This window comes from Schistocerca serialis, chromosome 2 (genome assembly GCF_023864345.2).
Source record: "Schistocerca serialis cubense isolate TAMUIC-IGC-003099 chromosome 2, iqSchSeri2.2, whole genome shotgun sequence".
Lineage (NCBI taxonomy): Eukaryota > Metazoa > Arthropoda > Insecta > Orthoptera > Acrididae > Schistocerca > Schistocerca serialis.
Genome location: NC_064639.1, coordinates 454734204 through 454750798, shown reverse-complemented (window position 1 = coordinate 454750798; position 16595 = coordinate 454734204). Strand labels below are relative to the sequence as shown.

The 16595-nt window shown below is 38.9% G+C and overlaps 1 protein-coding gene across 4 annotated transcripts in view; it reads left to right on the top strand.

Moving 5' to 3' along the window:
- The window catches only part of LOC126457341 (aspartate--tRNA ligase, mitochondrial), a 158183-nt gene extending 142018 nt beyond the window's left edge, over nucleotides 1-16165 (top strand). For 3 of the 4 annotated variants that reach the window (XM_050093560.1, XM_050093559.1, XM_050093557.1), the window contains 3 exons: nucleotides 12808-13023; nucleotides 13160-13346; nucleotides 15783-16165. In XM_050093560.1, coding sequence (XP_049949517.1) covers nucleotides 12808-13023; nucleotides 13160-13346; nucleotides 15783-15985 — 606 coding nt within the window. In that variant the 3' untranslated portion in view covers nucleotides 15986-16165. The remainder of the gene's footprint in view (nucleotides 1-12807; nucleotides 13024-13159; nucleotides 13347-15782) is intronic. The other variant, XM_050093558.1, reaches the window with a different exon arrangement.
- The last annotated feature ends 430 nt before the right edge of the window (nucleotides 16166-16595 follow it).

The window sequence follows — 16595 nt, the reverse complement described above, 5'->3', positions numbered from 1 at the left end:
AATTCGGTCTTTCGAAGTTTGTTTCACCGTGGAAGACGTAACACTGTCCCTCCCTTCAGTTGTCATACAAACATCGAAATGGCAGGTACTGAGATAACCGATCGCGGAACTGAAAAGCAGCTACAATCGCTTAGTAGTGGAATGGCTTCAGGACCAGATGAGATACCTATAAGATTCTATAAAGATTGTGCGAAAGAACTTGCTCCCCATCCAGCAGCAGTTTATTGTAGAAAAATGTTAAAAATTTTGAAATTTATTGTAGATCGCTGAAGCAACGAAAGGTACCTAACAACTGGAAAAATCACGGTCATTCCCATTTTTAAGAAAGGCCATAAGACAGATACACACAATTATAGACCTATATTGTTGATGTCAATCTGTTATAGGATTATGGAACATGTTTTATGCTCAAGAATTAATTTTTGGAAAATGAATATTTCCTCTATAAAAATCACATGTATTCCTCAAACAGAGATCCTGCAAAACTCAACTTGCTGTATTCCTCCATGAGATCCACAGGGCGCTGGAGAACGGCGCTCAGGTTGATGCCGTATTCCTTGATTTCAGTAAGGCATTTGACACCGTCCTGCATTGCCGTTTAATGAAAAAAATATGAGCTTACGGAGTATTGGAGCAGACTTGAGATCGTATTCAAGACTTTATTTAGATAGAACTTAACACTTCACTAGTAATAAAACTAAATCTACAGATGTAACGGTAATATCCGGAGTACCACAGGGAAGTGTGATAGGACCGTCACTGTTCACAATATATATAAATGATCTATATCTACTACATCTACATTTATACTCCACAAGCCACCCAACGGTGTGTGGCGGAGGGCACTTTATGTGCCACTGTCATTACCTCCCTTTCCTGTTCCAGTTGCATATGGTTCGCTGGAAGAACGACTGCCGGAAAGCCTCCATGCTCGAATCTCTCTAATTTTACATTCGTGATCTCCTCAGTAGGTATAGGCAGGGGGAAGCAATATATTCGATACTTCATCCAGAAACGCACCCTCTTGAAACCTCGACAGCAAGCTACACCGCGATACGGAGCGCCTCTCTTGCAGAGTCTGCCACCTGAGTTTGCTAAACATCTCTGTAACACTATCACCCTTACCAAATAACCTGTGACGAAACGAGCCGCTCTTCTTTGGATCTTCTCTATCTCCTCTGTCAACCCGACATGGTACGGATCCCACACTGATGAGCAAGGTTGAACAAGTGTTTTGAAAGCCACCTCCTTTGTTGATGGGACTACATTTTCTAAGGACTCTCCCAATGAATCTCAACCTGGTACCCGCCTTACCAGCAATTAATTTTATATGGTCATTCCACTTCAAATCGTTCCGCACACATACTTCCAGATATTTTGCAGAAGTAACTGCTACCAGTGTTTGTTCCGCTATCATATAATCATACAATAAAGGATCCTTCTTTCTATGTATTCACCATACATTACGTTTGTCTATGTTAAGGGTCAGTTGCCACTCCCTCACCAAGTGCCTATCCGTTGCAGATCTTCCTGCATTTCGCTGCAATTTTCTAATGCTGCAACTTCTCTGTATACTACAGCATCAGCCGCATGGAACCTCCGACACTATCTACTAGGTCATTTATGTATATTGTGAAAAGCAATGGTCCCATAACACTCACCTGTGGCACGCCAGAGGTTACCTTAACGTCTGTAGATGTATCTCCATTGAGAACAACATGCTGTGTTCTGTTTGCTAAAAACTCTTCAATCCAGCCACACAGCTGGTCTGATATTCCGTAGGCTCTTACTTTGTGTATCAGGCGACAGTGCGGAACTGTATCGAACGCCTTCCAGAAGTCAAGGAAAATAGCATCTACCTGGGAGCCTGTATCTAATATTTTCTGGGTCTCGTGAACAAATAAAGCGAGATGGGTTTCACACGATCGCTGCTTCCGGAATCCATGTTGATTCCTACAGAGTAGATTCTGGGTTTCGAGAAACGACATTATACGCGAGCAAAAAACATGATCTAAAATTCTGCAACAGATCGACGTCAGAGATATAGGTCTATATTTTTGCGCTTCTGCTCGACGACCCTTCTTGAAGACTGGGACTACCTGTGCTCTTTTCCAATCATTTGGAACCTTCCATTCCTCTAGAGACTTGCGGTACACGGCTGTTAGAACGGGGGCAAGTTCTTTCGCGTACTCTGTGTAGAATCGAAGTAGTACCCCGTCAGGCCCAGTGGACTTTCCTCTGTTGAGTGATTTCAGTTGCTTTTCTATTCCTTGGACACTTATTTCGATGTCAGTCATTTTTTCGTTTGTGCAATGATTTAGAGAAGGAACTGTAGTGCGGTCTTCCTCTGTGAAAGAGCTTTGGAAAAAGGTGTTTATATTTCAGCTTTACACGTGTCAGCCTCTATTTCAATGCCATCATCATCCCGGAGTGTCTGGATTTGCTGTTTCGAGCCACTTACTGATTTAACGTAAGACCAGAACTTCCTAGGATTTTCTGTCAAGTCAGTACATAGAATTTTACTTTCGAATCCACTGAACTCTTCATGCATACCTCCTTACGCTAACTTTGACATCGTTTAGCTTCTGTTTGTCTGAGAGGTTTTGGCTGCATTTAAACTTGCAGTGAAGCTCTCTTTGCTTTCGCAGTAGTTTCCTAACTTTGTTGTTGAACTACGGTGGGTTTTTTCCATCCCTCACAGTTTTACTCAGCACATATCTGTCTAAAATGCATTTTGCGATTGCCTTGAACTTTTTCCATAAACACTCAACATTGTCAGTATCGGAACAGAAATTTTCGTTTTGATCTTTAGGTAGTCTGAAATCTGCCTCCTATTACTCTTGCTAAACAGATAAACCTTCCTCGCTTTTTTTATATTCCTATTTACTTCCATATTCAGGGATACTGCAACGGCCTTATGATCACTGATTCCCTGTTCTGCGGTTACAGAGTCGAAAAGTTAGGATCTGTTTGTTATCAGTAGGTCCAAGATGTTATCTCCACGAGTCGGTTCTCTGTTTAATTGCTCGAGGTATTTTTCAGATAGTGCACTCAGATTAAAGTCACTCAATGCTCTGTCCCTACCACCTGTCCTAAACATCTGAGTGTCCCAGTCTATATCTGGTAAATTGAAATCTCCACCAAACACTATAACATGCTGAGGAAATTTATGTGAAATGTATTCCAGATTTTCTCTCAGTTGTTCTGCCACTAATGCTGCTGAGTCTGGAGGTCGGTAAAAGGAGCCAATTATTAACCTAGCTCGGTTGTTGAGTGTAACCTCCACCCATAATAATTCACAGGAACTATCCACTTCCATTTCACTACAGGATAAACTACTACTAATAGCGAGAAACACGCCACCACTGGTTGCGTGCAATCTATCCTTTCTAAACACTGTCTGTGCCTTTGTAAAAATTTCAGCAGAATTTATCTCTGGCTTAAGCCAGCTTTCCGTACCTATAAACATTTTAGCTTCGGTGCTTTCTATCAGCGCTTGAAGTTCCGGTACTTTACCGATGCAGCTTCGACAGTTTACAATTACAATACCGATTCAAAATTGTTAAGGCAGACAGAAGCCAATAGGCAGTTTGTCACAATACCGATTGCTGCTTGGTCCCCGCATGTCCTGACTTTGCCCTGCACCCTTTGAGGCTGTTGTCCTTTCTGTATTTGCCCAAGGCCATCTAACCTAAAAAAAACAGCCCAGTCCATGCCACACAACCCCTGCTACCCATATAGCCGCTTGCTGCGTGTAGTGGACTCCTGACCTATCCAGCGGAACCCGAAACCCCACCACCCTATGGCGCAAGTCGAGGAATCTGCAGCTCACACGGTCGCAGAACCGTCTCAGCCTCTGATTCAGACCCTCCACTCAGCTCTGTACCAAAGGTCCGCAGTCAGTCCTGTTGATGATGCTGCAGATGGTGAGCTCTGCTTTCATCCCGCTAGCGAGACTGGCAGTCTTCACCAAATAAGATAGCTGCCGGAAGCCAGAGAGGATTTCCTCCGATCCATAGCGACACACATCATTGGTGCCGACATGTGCGACCACCTGCAGATGGGTGCACCCTGTACCCTTCATGGCATCCGGAAGGACCCTTTCCACATCAGGAATGACTCCCCCCCGGTATGCACACGGAGTGCACATTTTCCACACCTCGAGATGACCTCCCACTCTACCACAGGTGAGAGGTCAGCCTCAATGTGAGCAGTATCCCGGGCAGCCACAGCCGTCGTCCAATTGGGGGATGCGTGGGACGAGCTGGCCGTCCCCGACAAACCCCCATCCGGACCCCCGCAGTGATGCCCATTGGCAACAGCTTCAAGCTGCATGATCGAAGCCAACACTGCTTGAAGCTGGGAGCAAAGGGATGCCAACTCAGCCCGCATTCGATCACAGCAGTCACAGTCCTTATCCATGCTAAAAACTGCTGTGCAAAGAACGTCTGAACTAATCTACAGAGCACAAACAATTTGACACAAAATTTAAACGGTTATTAAAATACAAGGTTGCCTAGTAAATGCAGTAATGCTGCTACTTGCGCACTGCTGACACACTGCTCAGCAGCTGAAGGAGACTACGCGATTTTACACTATTCAGGTACTAAAGCGCGATGCTACAACTCTCAAATACAATAATACACCCATTTATGAATTAACCAATGCAAGTACCCAAAAACACGCAAAGAAATTAAGAATTAAACTATGCAACAAATAAGTAAGCTAGGAGTATACGACTTGCTGCTGGCAGCTGCTTATCCATCGGCGGCAGGGAGCACACTGGCTGTGACCAACTGACACTGGCCATTCAAAACAAAAACAGAAGACAGATGACTACGCGAATTTACACTATTCAGGTACTAAAGCGCAATGCTACAACTCTCAAATACTATAATACACCCGAAATTTATGAATTAAACAATGCAATTACCCAAAAACATGCGAAGAAATTAAGAATTAAACTATGTAACAAATAAGTGAGCTAGGAGTATACGACTTGCTGCTGGCAGCTGCTTATCCAACGGCGGCAGGGAGTACACACATCTAGTGGAAAGCATTGGATGCTCTTTAAGGCTATTTGCAGATGATGCAGTTGTCTGTACCAAAGTAGCAATGCCAGAAGATAGTAAGAATTTGCAGAATGACCTGCAGAGAATTGACATATGGTGCAGGCTCTGGCAGTTGACCCTGAACATAAATAAATGTAACATATTGCACATACATAGGAAAAGAAATCCACTACTGTACAGCTACACTATTGATGCCATACAGCTGGAGACAGTGTCTGCCATAAAATATCTAGGCGTAACTACCCAGAGTGACCTTAAGTGGAATGACCACATGAAAGAGAAAGTGGGAAAAGCAGACATCAGATGCAGATTCATTGAAAAAAATCTTAAGGAAATGTAACTCATCCATGAAAGAAGTGGTTTATAAGGCACTGATGTGTCTGATTCTTCAGTATTGTTCATGTATCTGGGATCCCTATCAGGTAGGACTAATAGAGAAGGTCCAATGAAGAGCAGCACATTTCATCACGGGATCGTTTAGCTGGTGAGAGAGCGTTGCGGAGATGCTAAACAAACTCTGTTGTACATCATGGAGAGATTTACTATTGAAATGTCTGGACAGCACTTTTCAGGAGTCAGACAACATATTACTTGAGCCAATACAGCGGCTTACCGACAATCACTCTTCCCACACACTATTCACAAGTGGAACACGGTTGGAGGGACAGATAGTGGTACTGAAAGTACCCCCCGCCACACCATTAGGTGGCTTGTGGAGTATGATGTAGATGTAGCTTGTAATTCCTGAAATGATGGCCAGTCATTAAACTGACTTTTAATTTGCTGAGTCAAGCTGTTTGTATACACATCTCATGCTTAACATTCTTCTACAACACCGCATGCACTGCTATGAGAATTTCCTACACTTAAATTTCTAGCTGATTTGATGAGCAAAGTCTTTAATTAAGAGCAAAAATAAGTAGTATTAGAAGTATCTACTTTAGAGTTGAGTGAAATCTCTTTTCATATAGGCCTATACTGCCTCACAAAAAAGGTGAAGCACTCAGAGGACATGGTCAGATGTCAGTGTAACTTTGTGCACATATATGCCATTGGTGGGTATGTAAATGATTAGAGTTGAAAATCTCTGTAGCATGTAGAATGGCCACCAGTATCAGTGTTGTTACCAGATCTGATAGGGTATAAAGGGCATCAGATATAGAATTATTGCTGTGAAGGAATTAAGATGCCGGATACTCATCTTAGATAGATTTATCAGCACGTGACAAAGAATCTGAAAGGGGTCTCATTATAGGTCTCCATTTGGCTGGCAGGTTGAATGGTATATTGGATGATGCCGAAAAGTAATGCCTCCAAATTTTGTACCTGGAAACTCTTAAAGCTTAAATAAAACATAATTTATTAACATTTTACATCGTTATTCTTCATGTCTACATATTTGCAGCCATCTGCCACTAGAGGACTCAGTTGTAGCGTGTAACATGGTGGTGTGTAACACAACTGTTTTGGTGCAAGGGAAAGAGCATGGTGTGGCTGAGTTTTCAATTCGGAGATTTTGTCCACACATGGAGCACCGTCTCCTTCAGCATGATGGTGCCAAACTGCACACGAGTGCTGCAACAACAATCCGATGCCTTGAGTTCTCTGTGATTAAACATCCTCCATATGGCCCCTTGGCCTGATCCTATCTGATTTTCATCTGTTTCCAAAATTTAAAGAAAACCTCAGAACATGTGGGTAGTGGTGGAGCAGTGCAATAAGAGATGAGGTTGTGGCCCTGTCAACGAAGTCAAACATTCTACAGTGACATTATCGACAAACTGGTCTCTCACTGGGAGAAATGTATCATCAGGGTGACTATGTTGAGAAATAAATATGTAGGAATAAAGATGGAGAATGTTAATAAAGTTTGTTTTATTTAAAAGGCTTTGAGAGTTATCACATAAAAAATTCAGAGGCTTTACTTTTCAGCTTGCTGTCATAATATCCATTTTTGTGGGGCATTTAGATGCAGCAGTTGCCCAATGTTTGACTGCATGGGAACATGAGGGCAAGCTTACTCTTCGTCAATGTTCTGGTTGACCACATCACAGGGAGACAGCACCATACTCTACACAAACACATCGTAACCCCTTTGCATCTGTGCCTGCCATCCAAGAACAGATGTACTTCCTGCAACATTCTGCGTCACCTTGCATCATTAGTTGGCGACTTGCATCCAGCACACTAGGGGATTATAGTCTTGTGCAGGAGTTACCGTTTAAATTTCATCACATATGGCTGCATATGGAATGGTGACATGAATGGGAAGCAAGGGCAACTGATGAATGCTGCTGCATTGTGTTCAGTGATGAGTTGTGGTCCCGCACAAACCCAGATGACGGTCAACGTGTATGATGGCAACCTGGGGAGGGATCCCATTCTTCAATTGTTTTGGAGAGTCACACTACTGGTTACATGGTTTGGGAGCTATGAAGTAAGGCTTCAGGTCACAGCTGGCTTTGTTCGAGGGATCTCTGACAGCACAATGGTATGGCCTTGTGTGTTACCTCTTGTGTCACAGTATTGTTGTGCCATTTTTCAACAGGACAGTGCTTGTCCATATGTGGCACATTCTCATACCTGTATGAGATACTCCTGTGGCCAGCAAGATTTCTAGATCTGTACTCAATAGAACAAGAGTAGGACCAGTCTGGACATCAACTCCATTAAAGTGCCAGTAGCCAAGATATTAAGGATTAAGGACCAGTTGCAATAGTTGTGAGACAGCTTGCTTCAGGTTGTTCATGGTCGTTTCACGCAGAAAATGTATTGCTTGCTGGGAAACACACACACACACACACACACACACACACACACACACACACACACACACACACACACACACACACAGAGAGAGAGAGAGAGAGAGAGAGAGAGAGAGAGAGAGAGAGAGAGAGCAGATACTACTTGTAAGCAAATACCCAATGCTACCATTACCAAATAACTTGTGGCACTGGTCACTGATTGTGGTAATACAACAAAAATAATAACAAAATTCCCAATAAAGAATCAAAAGAACTTTCTGTTAGCAGTAAGTACAAAAGGTCGTCTTCTGTATGCCAGAGACAAGGAAAAGACCTATCCAAATGCATTCATGAAAGTATACATTCAAAGCAATTAGTTTTTGCAAAAGTTAAGCCAGATGGCATGTTAAATGCAGTGATGGAGAATATTACAGTGGATACAAAACTGGAAACAGATGATCACATTGTGATTATAAATGGTGGCAATGATGTACATAAGAACAAAAGGAAGACAGTCCTGTGATGTTTTCAAAATATTTTGCGGAAACTATTTCATAAGAATGTTGTCATCACAAATGTGCCAGAGCAATGTGATTTGCCACAGTGGTTGTGTGTAAGTAAAGAGATTCAATGTTGCAGTTCTCTGCTAGAGAAACTGCATGATAAGTTTAACTCTCTACATTTCCCAGACCCATTAATCATGATGAACATACAAGGCAAGGATCCACATAAACGGAAAGGGAAAGGCCGAGCTAATTTCCCATGTAAGTGAACTGTGTGATAAAGACAATGAGGAGGAGGATCCAATAGCTCTGGACCACAACCGTGATACTTTTTTTTAGAATAAAGGAACTTACTACTAGTGTTCAGGGATGTAGCTTAGATATACCTGAGTCCCGTTCACTTGAAGAAAAACCAGGATGTGAAATAAATGATCAATCACTGCAGGAAAGTCCTAAAAACCCAGTTTCAGTAGGTTGTCTTTAACAATGTAACTTAAACAAATGTGATCCATGCAAGGTGGCAAATCACCAAGAAAGGTTAATACCCCTAAAGTTGATGCACTTAAATGTGCAATATGTCAAAAAAAAACTAGACATATAGTAAATATTCATAGAGGAGCACACACCACGTGTGTTAGTAATAACTGAACATTGACTAAAAATACATTGAAATTATGGATTATAAATTAGAAGGTTACTTACTAGCAAATAGTTATTGTAGGCAAAACCATAATGGTCATGGTGTAGCAATGTCTGATATTAAGGACATAGCAGTTTAAAAATTTCACTTCTTGAACACCACACAAAACAAGGCTCGATTGAAATGATAGGATTTATGCTCCACAGTAATGATCTCAAATTACTTAAGGATAAAGTGATTGGGGTATATCCGCCACTAAATTCTGATGTAATGTTGTTTATTGATGGAGTTAGTAACTTAACTGATCAGAATTATCCTAATGACCTTAATATAGATGCAAATTCAAGTAGTATAGTAAACTTGAAATTCAGTGATGTATTAAGCCCAAACTATCTTTTAAATAATGGTAAGCTCTGACACTAGAGTGACACACATGCTCCACTGGAATAATTAACAAAGATGTTGTAGGTAAGGTAAATCACAGTAGCTTAAATTTTCATTATTCTGAACACTTCTATCAGATGATACAGTATGTAAATTCAGTGGTGACAAAAATAAAAAATGCTCTGCAGAAACGAACTCTGAATACCTCAAGCATTGATGCTCTTAAATAGAAATTAGCAAATGAGAAATGGAGTAATGTTTACCAGGTGAAAGGGTCTGATGGTAAATGGAATGAGTTCTGTTCAACCCTGTTGAGTCATTACGAATATTACTATCCAGTCAAAATCCAGAAGACAGTTAAACACTGCAAAAATGGAAGTAATCCTAGAGTAAAACTTCCATCAAATCTGATTAGGCTCAGGCAGAGAACACACAATCTAAACTTGCTTTATAAAGCTACTACTCTGCACATCTTCAAAGAAAAATACAGTTGGGCAAAGGAAAGTATTAAAAATTAAATTGCTGACCTAAGGAATCAGGTTAACAGCAAAGCATAGGACAGTCTGACAACGTAAGTAAAGCATCATGGTAGCTGATTGAAAAGTACTGCAAAGTTCCCAAGAAGATGAACAAGGAACCATTCAGCATAAGACATGATAGTAACATTGTAAAAAACTCAAATTCGGTATATAATATTTTCAGTGACCATTTCTGGGGGCCAATCAACCCATACTATAGATGCACAGGTAGAGAGCCTGTCTCAACACATTGCAAAGAAAAAATTTTCATCTGGATGGGATGACATATTCAGTGCAATTACTCAGGTATGCTTAAAAGGAATCTCTAAACCTCTTAAATACCTGATTATTTGCAGCATTAGTGAAGACAAATTTCCAACTGTTGTACAAATGAGTACTGAAACCACGTATAAAATGGGAAGTAAGGAAGATGTCTCTAACTATAAACCAATATCCTATCCCCACCTTTATTAAGATGTGCATAAGTTTTATCCTGTCCTAGCAAAATGCCTTTTTCACAAAATAGAAACTGCGTGTAGATTCGCAGCATGGCTTCAGAAAATAGCTAAGTAAAGCCACAGCAATGGCACAAATCTTCCATGAACTTCCGCCTCAACTGACATCTCTGCCCAAACTCTTTGCCTTTACAAATGTCTGCTTGTGTCTGTGTATGTACGGATGGATATGTGTGTGTGTGTGAGTGTATACCTGTCCTTTTTTCCCCCTAAGGTAAGTCTTTCCGCTCCCGGGATTGGAATGACTCCTTACCCTCTCCCTTAAAACCCACATCCTTTCTTCTTTCCCTCTCCTTCCCTCTTTCCTGATGAAGCAACCATTTGTTGCGAAAGCTTGAATTTTGTGTGTATGTTTGTGTTTGTTTGTGTTTTTATCGACCTGCCAGCAAAAAAAAAAAAAAAAAAATATATATATATATATATATATATATATATATATATATATATATATATATATATATATATATATATATATATATATATATATATAGTTATAATAGAGGGAAACATTCCACGTAGGAAATATATATCTAAAAACAAAGATGATGTGACTTACCAAAGCACTTTCATTTGGTAAGTCACATCATCTTTGTTTTTAGATATATATATATATATATATATATATATATATATATATATATATATATATAAAAATAAAAAAACAAAGATGATGTGACTTACCAAATGAAAGTGCTGGCAGGTCGACAGACACACAAACATACACACAAAATTCAAGCTTTCGCAACAAACTGTTGCCTCATCAGGAAAGAGGGAAGGAGAGGGAAAGACGAAAGGATTTGGGTTTTAAGGGAGAGGGTAAGGAGTCACTCCAATCCCGGGAGCGGAAAGATTTACCTTAGGGGGGAAAAAAGGAAAAAAGGACGGGTATACACTCGCGCGCACACACACACATATCCATCCACACATATACAGACACAAGCAGATGTATTTAAAGACTTTAAATACATCTGCTTGTGTCTGTATATGTGTGGATGGATATGTGTGTGTGTGCGAGTGTATACCCGTCCTTTTTTCCCCCCTAAGGTAAGTCTTTCCGCTCCCGGGATTGGAGTGACTCCTTACCCTCTCCCTTAAAACCCACTTCCTTTCGTCTTCCCCTCTCCTTCCCTCTTTCCTGATGAGGCAACAGTTTGTTGCGAAAGCTTGAATTTTGTGTGTATCTTTGTGTTTGTTTGTGTGTCTGTCGACCTGCCAGCACTTTCATTTGGTAAGTCACATCATCTTTGTTTTTAGATATATTTTTCCTATGTGGAATGTTTCCCTTTATTATAAAAATCAGCACCTGAAAGTGAATGTTACAAAACTCATTACTGGCATTTAAAACAGGAAGCCCTCACCACAACAATGTAAATAATGTATGTAACATCTCACCAACAGAAACCGGGAGCTGTAATTTCATGGATGTATATGCTGATGAAAGTTTATGGTGGACAAACCACGTTAATTTCGTATGCGGAATCTTGTATGTCCATAGCCAGCTCACAAAGGTAGTTCTTAGCCAGACATAGAAAATATTATATTATGGGATTGAACTGTGGGGGTTGTGCAGCCAGTGTATCCTTAAAAAAAATACTGCTCTCACAGAAAAGAGTAGTAAGACTTATTCATGGGATGGGCCATGGAGATTCATGTCATGCAGTGTTTATACAGCACAAATACCTACCAATATACCCTCTGTACATCTTTTTATGGGTCAATCAACTGAAGTTAGCAAGTGCAGTGATGTACATGATCACAACATCAGAACAAATTTAACTATTTCCAGAAAAGAACATCATTAAAAATGACCTGACAGAAGTCCACACATCAGTAGTTTGATTTGGTGTAACAGACTACCAAACTCTCTATGAACATATACAGGGAATGATTTTAACACAGAATTTTAATCTTTTCTGATAGAAAAATGTTTATATTCATTCAGTGAATTGTAAGACACTGATTGTAACATGAACCATTAGCATATCAGTTGTAATGTAATAAATGTATAAAATAGAAATAATATACAACAGCTGCAGTGTATAACATATTTTGTAAGTGTAATTACAATTGTGCTATTATTTCTATTGCAAAAACCATCACTGTGATGGTTCTATGAAAAAAAAGTAAATATATAAATTGGAGAGAATACATTGGCTATATTGACACCCTTTCTACCTGCGTCAGTGCATGCATTCATACCAGAGGGAATGTGATGTAGTAGTGATACGTGGGATCATACTGTGAGGTTTTTTGTAAATCTGACTCAACAGTGTAATCACTCTTTCAACCGATGAAGTTTAATTTTGTTCCCTCTTCCACTTCTGGATACTTCACTTTTTTGTCAGGCAGTATATTTTTGTAGAAATAAGAGTTTCAGTCATGATTATAATTGTTTTTAATTTCACCTATCAGAAATTTAAATTTTCAGCTGCCAGCATTAGGGAAAATTCGAGAAGAGTTCATAGCTCACTTGATAGCTGAAGGCGCCGAAGGATACATGACAAAAAAATTTAGTCCTTTGTGGGTTGTAGACTTTCCACTATTTTTGGAAGGAGATATGCAGGGAAGTGTAGTGTCAGCACATCACCCATTTACACAACCACATCCAGATGACCTTCCTTTGTTGGAAATGGAGCCTTTAAAGGTTTGTTGTCAAGTGTGTTATGTTTGTTGCTGCAAACTTTAATAACATGACTTACTGTATTTTACAATTTGCTTAATAGTTTGAATCTTTTGCATAACACAAAAATAGAGGTGTCAAGTTTTTCTCTAATTTTAAGGTCCGTGGACTACATTATGACTTAGTCATCAATGGCTGTGAAGTTGGTGGAGGTTCCATTCGTATCCATGATGCAGCGCTGCAGACTTTTGTTCTTAAGAACATTCTACAAATCGAACCGAACTCTCTTCACCACCTTATCGATGCTCTACATAGCGGATGTCCACCACATGGCGGCATTGCATTAGGTAAGAGTTGTAAAGTTATCAGTTCAGTTTCTGAGACTGCTCCTGTTCTCTCTCTCTTTAAACTGTCCATAGGAGCTTGCTATAAATGTAGAAAAATGTTAGTTAATGCAGATGAATAGGGAAAACAATCCTGTAATTTTCAAATACAACATTGCTTGGCAGGGCAGTCACATCATTTAAATATCTAGGTATAAAGCTGCAAAAAAAAAAAAAAAAAAAAAAAAAAAAAAAAAAAAAAAAAAAAAAAAAAACCATGGAACTAGCACATAAGAACAGTAGTAGGGAAGGGTGTAGTTCTTCAGTACGGCATTTGAAACTGATTGCAAAACTAGTCTATAACCGTCAATGTACATTTCGCATAAGGACCACAAAGGTAAGAAAAGAGAAATTGGTAGTCATATGGAGGCATTGGAACTAGCACATATGAACAGTAGTAGGGAAGGGTGTAGTTCTTCAGTACGGCATTTGAAACTGATTGCAAAACTAGTCTACAACCGTCAACGTACATTTCGCATAAGGACCACAAAGGTAAGAAAAGAGAAATTGGTAGTCATATGGAGGCATATAGGCAAGTATTTTTCCCTCACTCCATTTGAGAGTGGAACAGGAAAGGAAATGATTAGTAGCAATACTAGGTTCCCTCTGCCATGCCTTGCATGATGGCTTGCGGAGTATTTGTGGCTATAGATATGGATGTAGGTTTTTGAGAATAATGACAACACAAAATATGTCTGTAGTTTTCTATGTCTTCTGCTTTGCCTTTCTTTAACAGAGGCACAACTCTTGTCTGTTTTAAATACACTGGAAAGTTCTCTGATGTGAATGGCTCCTTTATTATATTTGTTATGAGAGCTTATATGCTTTGTATGTGTAGTTTCAGTACAGAGATTGACACTTCATTTAGGCTTGCTGACATTTCATTTTTATGTTTTGTGCAGTTTTATTCACTTTATGCTCTGTGGTTGGTAATAATATCATTGTACTTGGTGAATAATTATTTGTGTGGAAGATTTTTTTTAATAATTTCTCTAAAATGTTTGGAAAAAAAAGTTTATTCACATTGTTTGCAAGTAGTTTATTACTTCATAAAAGCAGTACTTGATGATGTTGACAAGGCTGATTGTGTTACAGGCATATTCGTAGATATTTTAAAGCTTTTTATACTGCTGACTATGAGGTTACACTAAATAAAATAGAATCATTATGAAAAAGAGGTGTAGCTAATGGCTGGGTCTAATTATACCTAACAGATAAGGTATACTGAATAAAAATGCAAATCTCAAACAAGGCTGAACTTGTAGTTAAACATTTATCAGAATCAAAATACAGTAATACAGTATTGGAATTCCTAGGGGTGGCAAATTAGGACCAATATTGTTCCTAATACATATCAGTCACTTTTGCAATGGTGTGAGCCATGGAGAAATAATTCTCTTTGCCTATTATGAAATGTTACTGAGGACACAAAAGAACTACTTGCAGAGAGAGCAATTGAAACCTTCAAGGAACTGGTGAGTATGCAATAAAGTAACATTAAATTTTTTTTAAAATTAAATGCATCTAGTGAGAATCCCACCATCAACCTTTTGATTACAAGACTATTAAGTTATGCCACAGTTATGGAGGGCTGTGTCAATATGATTTAAATTTTTCATACTCAACAGCACACAGAAATCTTCAGAGTTGATTTTTTAGCATTTTTCAGAAGTGCATCATACTGCTTTAAGAAACTGACGTCCAGCCATTAATCTTCAAATGCTCTTCTAAGTATGAAAGAAACTGAAGAAGGGCAATTGATAAAATCACCTTATTAGTGAATTCCATGAAATTTATTCACCAGTCCAGAATTTTGTACCCATAAGCTTGAGTCTTTCCAACAGCGTTTGCTCTTCAATATTTTTACTCAATATACCAGAGTCCATCCAACTTTGGATAAGAAAATGTGAACAGTTGTCAATCATTAGTAATTCAGTTGCCTTACCTTAATGTAAATTGGATTTTAGATTGATACAGTGTCATTAGTGTAGTTGATAGCTTCTCCTATCAATAAAGTCTTCTAAAATTTAGAGGTGTGTGTGAGTATGGTTTCCATGTGGTTCATTTCGAATTTGCACTTTTTCCACAGCACTACATTGGTTGTCATCATACACTATTATAATCAAGATAAACTTTGTAAATCAGAAATCTGTAGAGATCTATAAATTATTGATAGTATTCACAGTAGTGCCACTTGTTCACTCTGAATATGTTAACTTGAATGTTCCATTTTATTAATACATAGACACTGCATCTAGGAATTGGCGATAGTAATGTTAGTAGGTAATATTTATCTTTGCTGTCATTGTACATGTTTATAAGCAGACTTTTGTGTGAATACTGCACTTGTAAGCAAATTATTGTGTAAATCTTTGCTTACTGTATTTTACTCTTTTAAAGGTATCGATCGGCTAATGTCATTGCTGTGTCATACATCAAGCATTCGGGATGTAATTGCTTTTCCAAAAGGCATTGATGGTAAGGATTACATGTCAGGAGCACCTGTTCCAATATCAGAAGAGGAACAGAAATTATATCATATTAGAAGTGTACCTCAGAAATCTGAAAACAGTATTACCAACATGCATAGCTCTGCTGTGTAATTACTTTGCTTTGCTCAGTTTGTTTATATAAACTTCTTATTTACTGCAACTGTACTTAGGTATTTGGTTTTGTGTATTATTCAGCATTTATAAGTCTTTATGTGAAATAATTCTTGGTTTTTGTTTTGATCATTGTTATATATATCTCACCCTAGTATTTGTACCTACTTAGCAAATAATATATTCTTTCCATGAATTAATTGTTCATATTTGTGAGACCACACAATGAAACATTGTCACTGCCCACTTTTAAAAAGTCACCTGCTATCTGTTAGGATTTCTAGATCAGCTGTCTGTTGACAAATGTTGACCACACTATTTCCTGTTAGTTCCCATTACCTAAGCTCCCTCTCCTCACAAGTTTAGGAAAAAGGACTGTTGGAGTCATGAGCACTTTTGGTCACAAGTTAATTTCTTAGGTGAATCAGCTGCATATTTCAGTAGTTCAGAAACCTGTAGAAAAACAAGAGCTTGTGTGTCAAGGAATCCATATACATTTTAACAGTAATGTACACAACAAAAGCGTAATATTCTCTTTCATGAACAAGAATTAAGAGTGAGTACTCTGATGGAACAAATTACATTTTTGTTATTGGGATCATCTATCCAC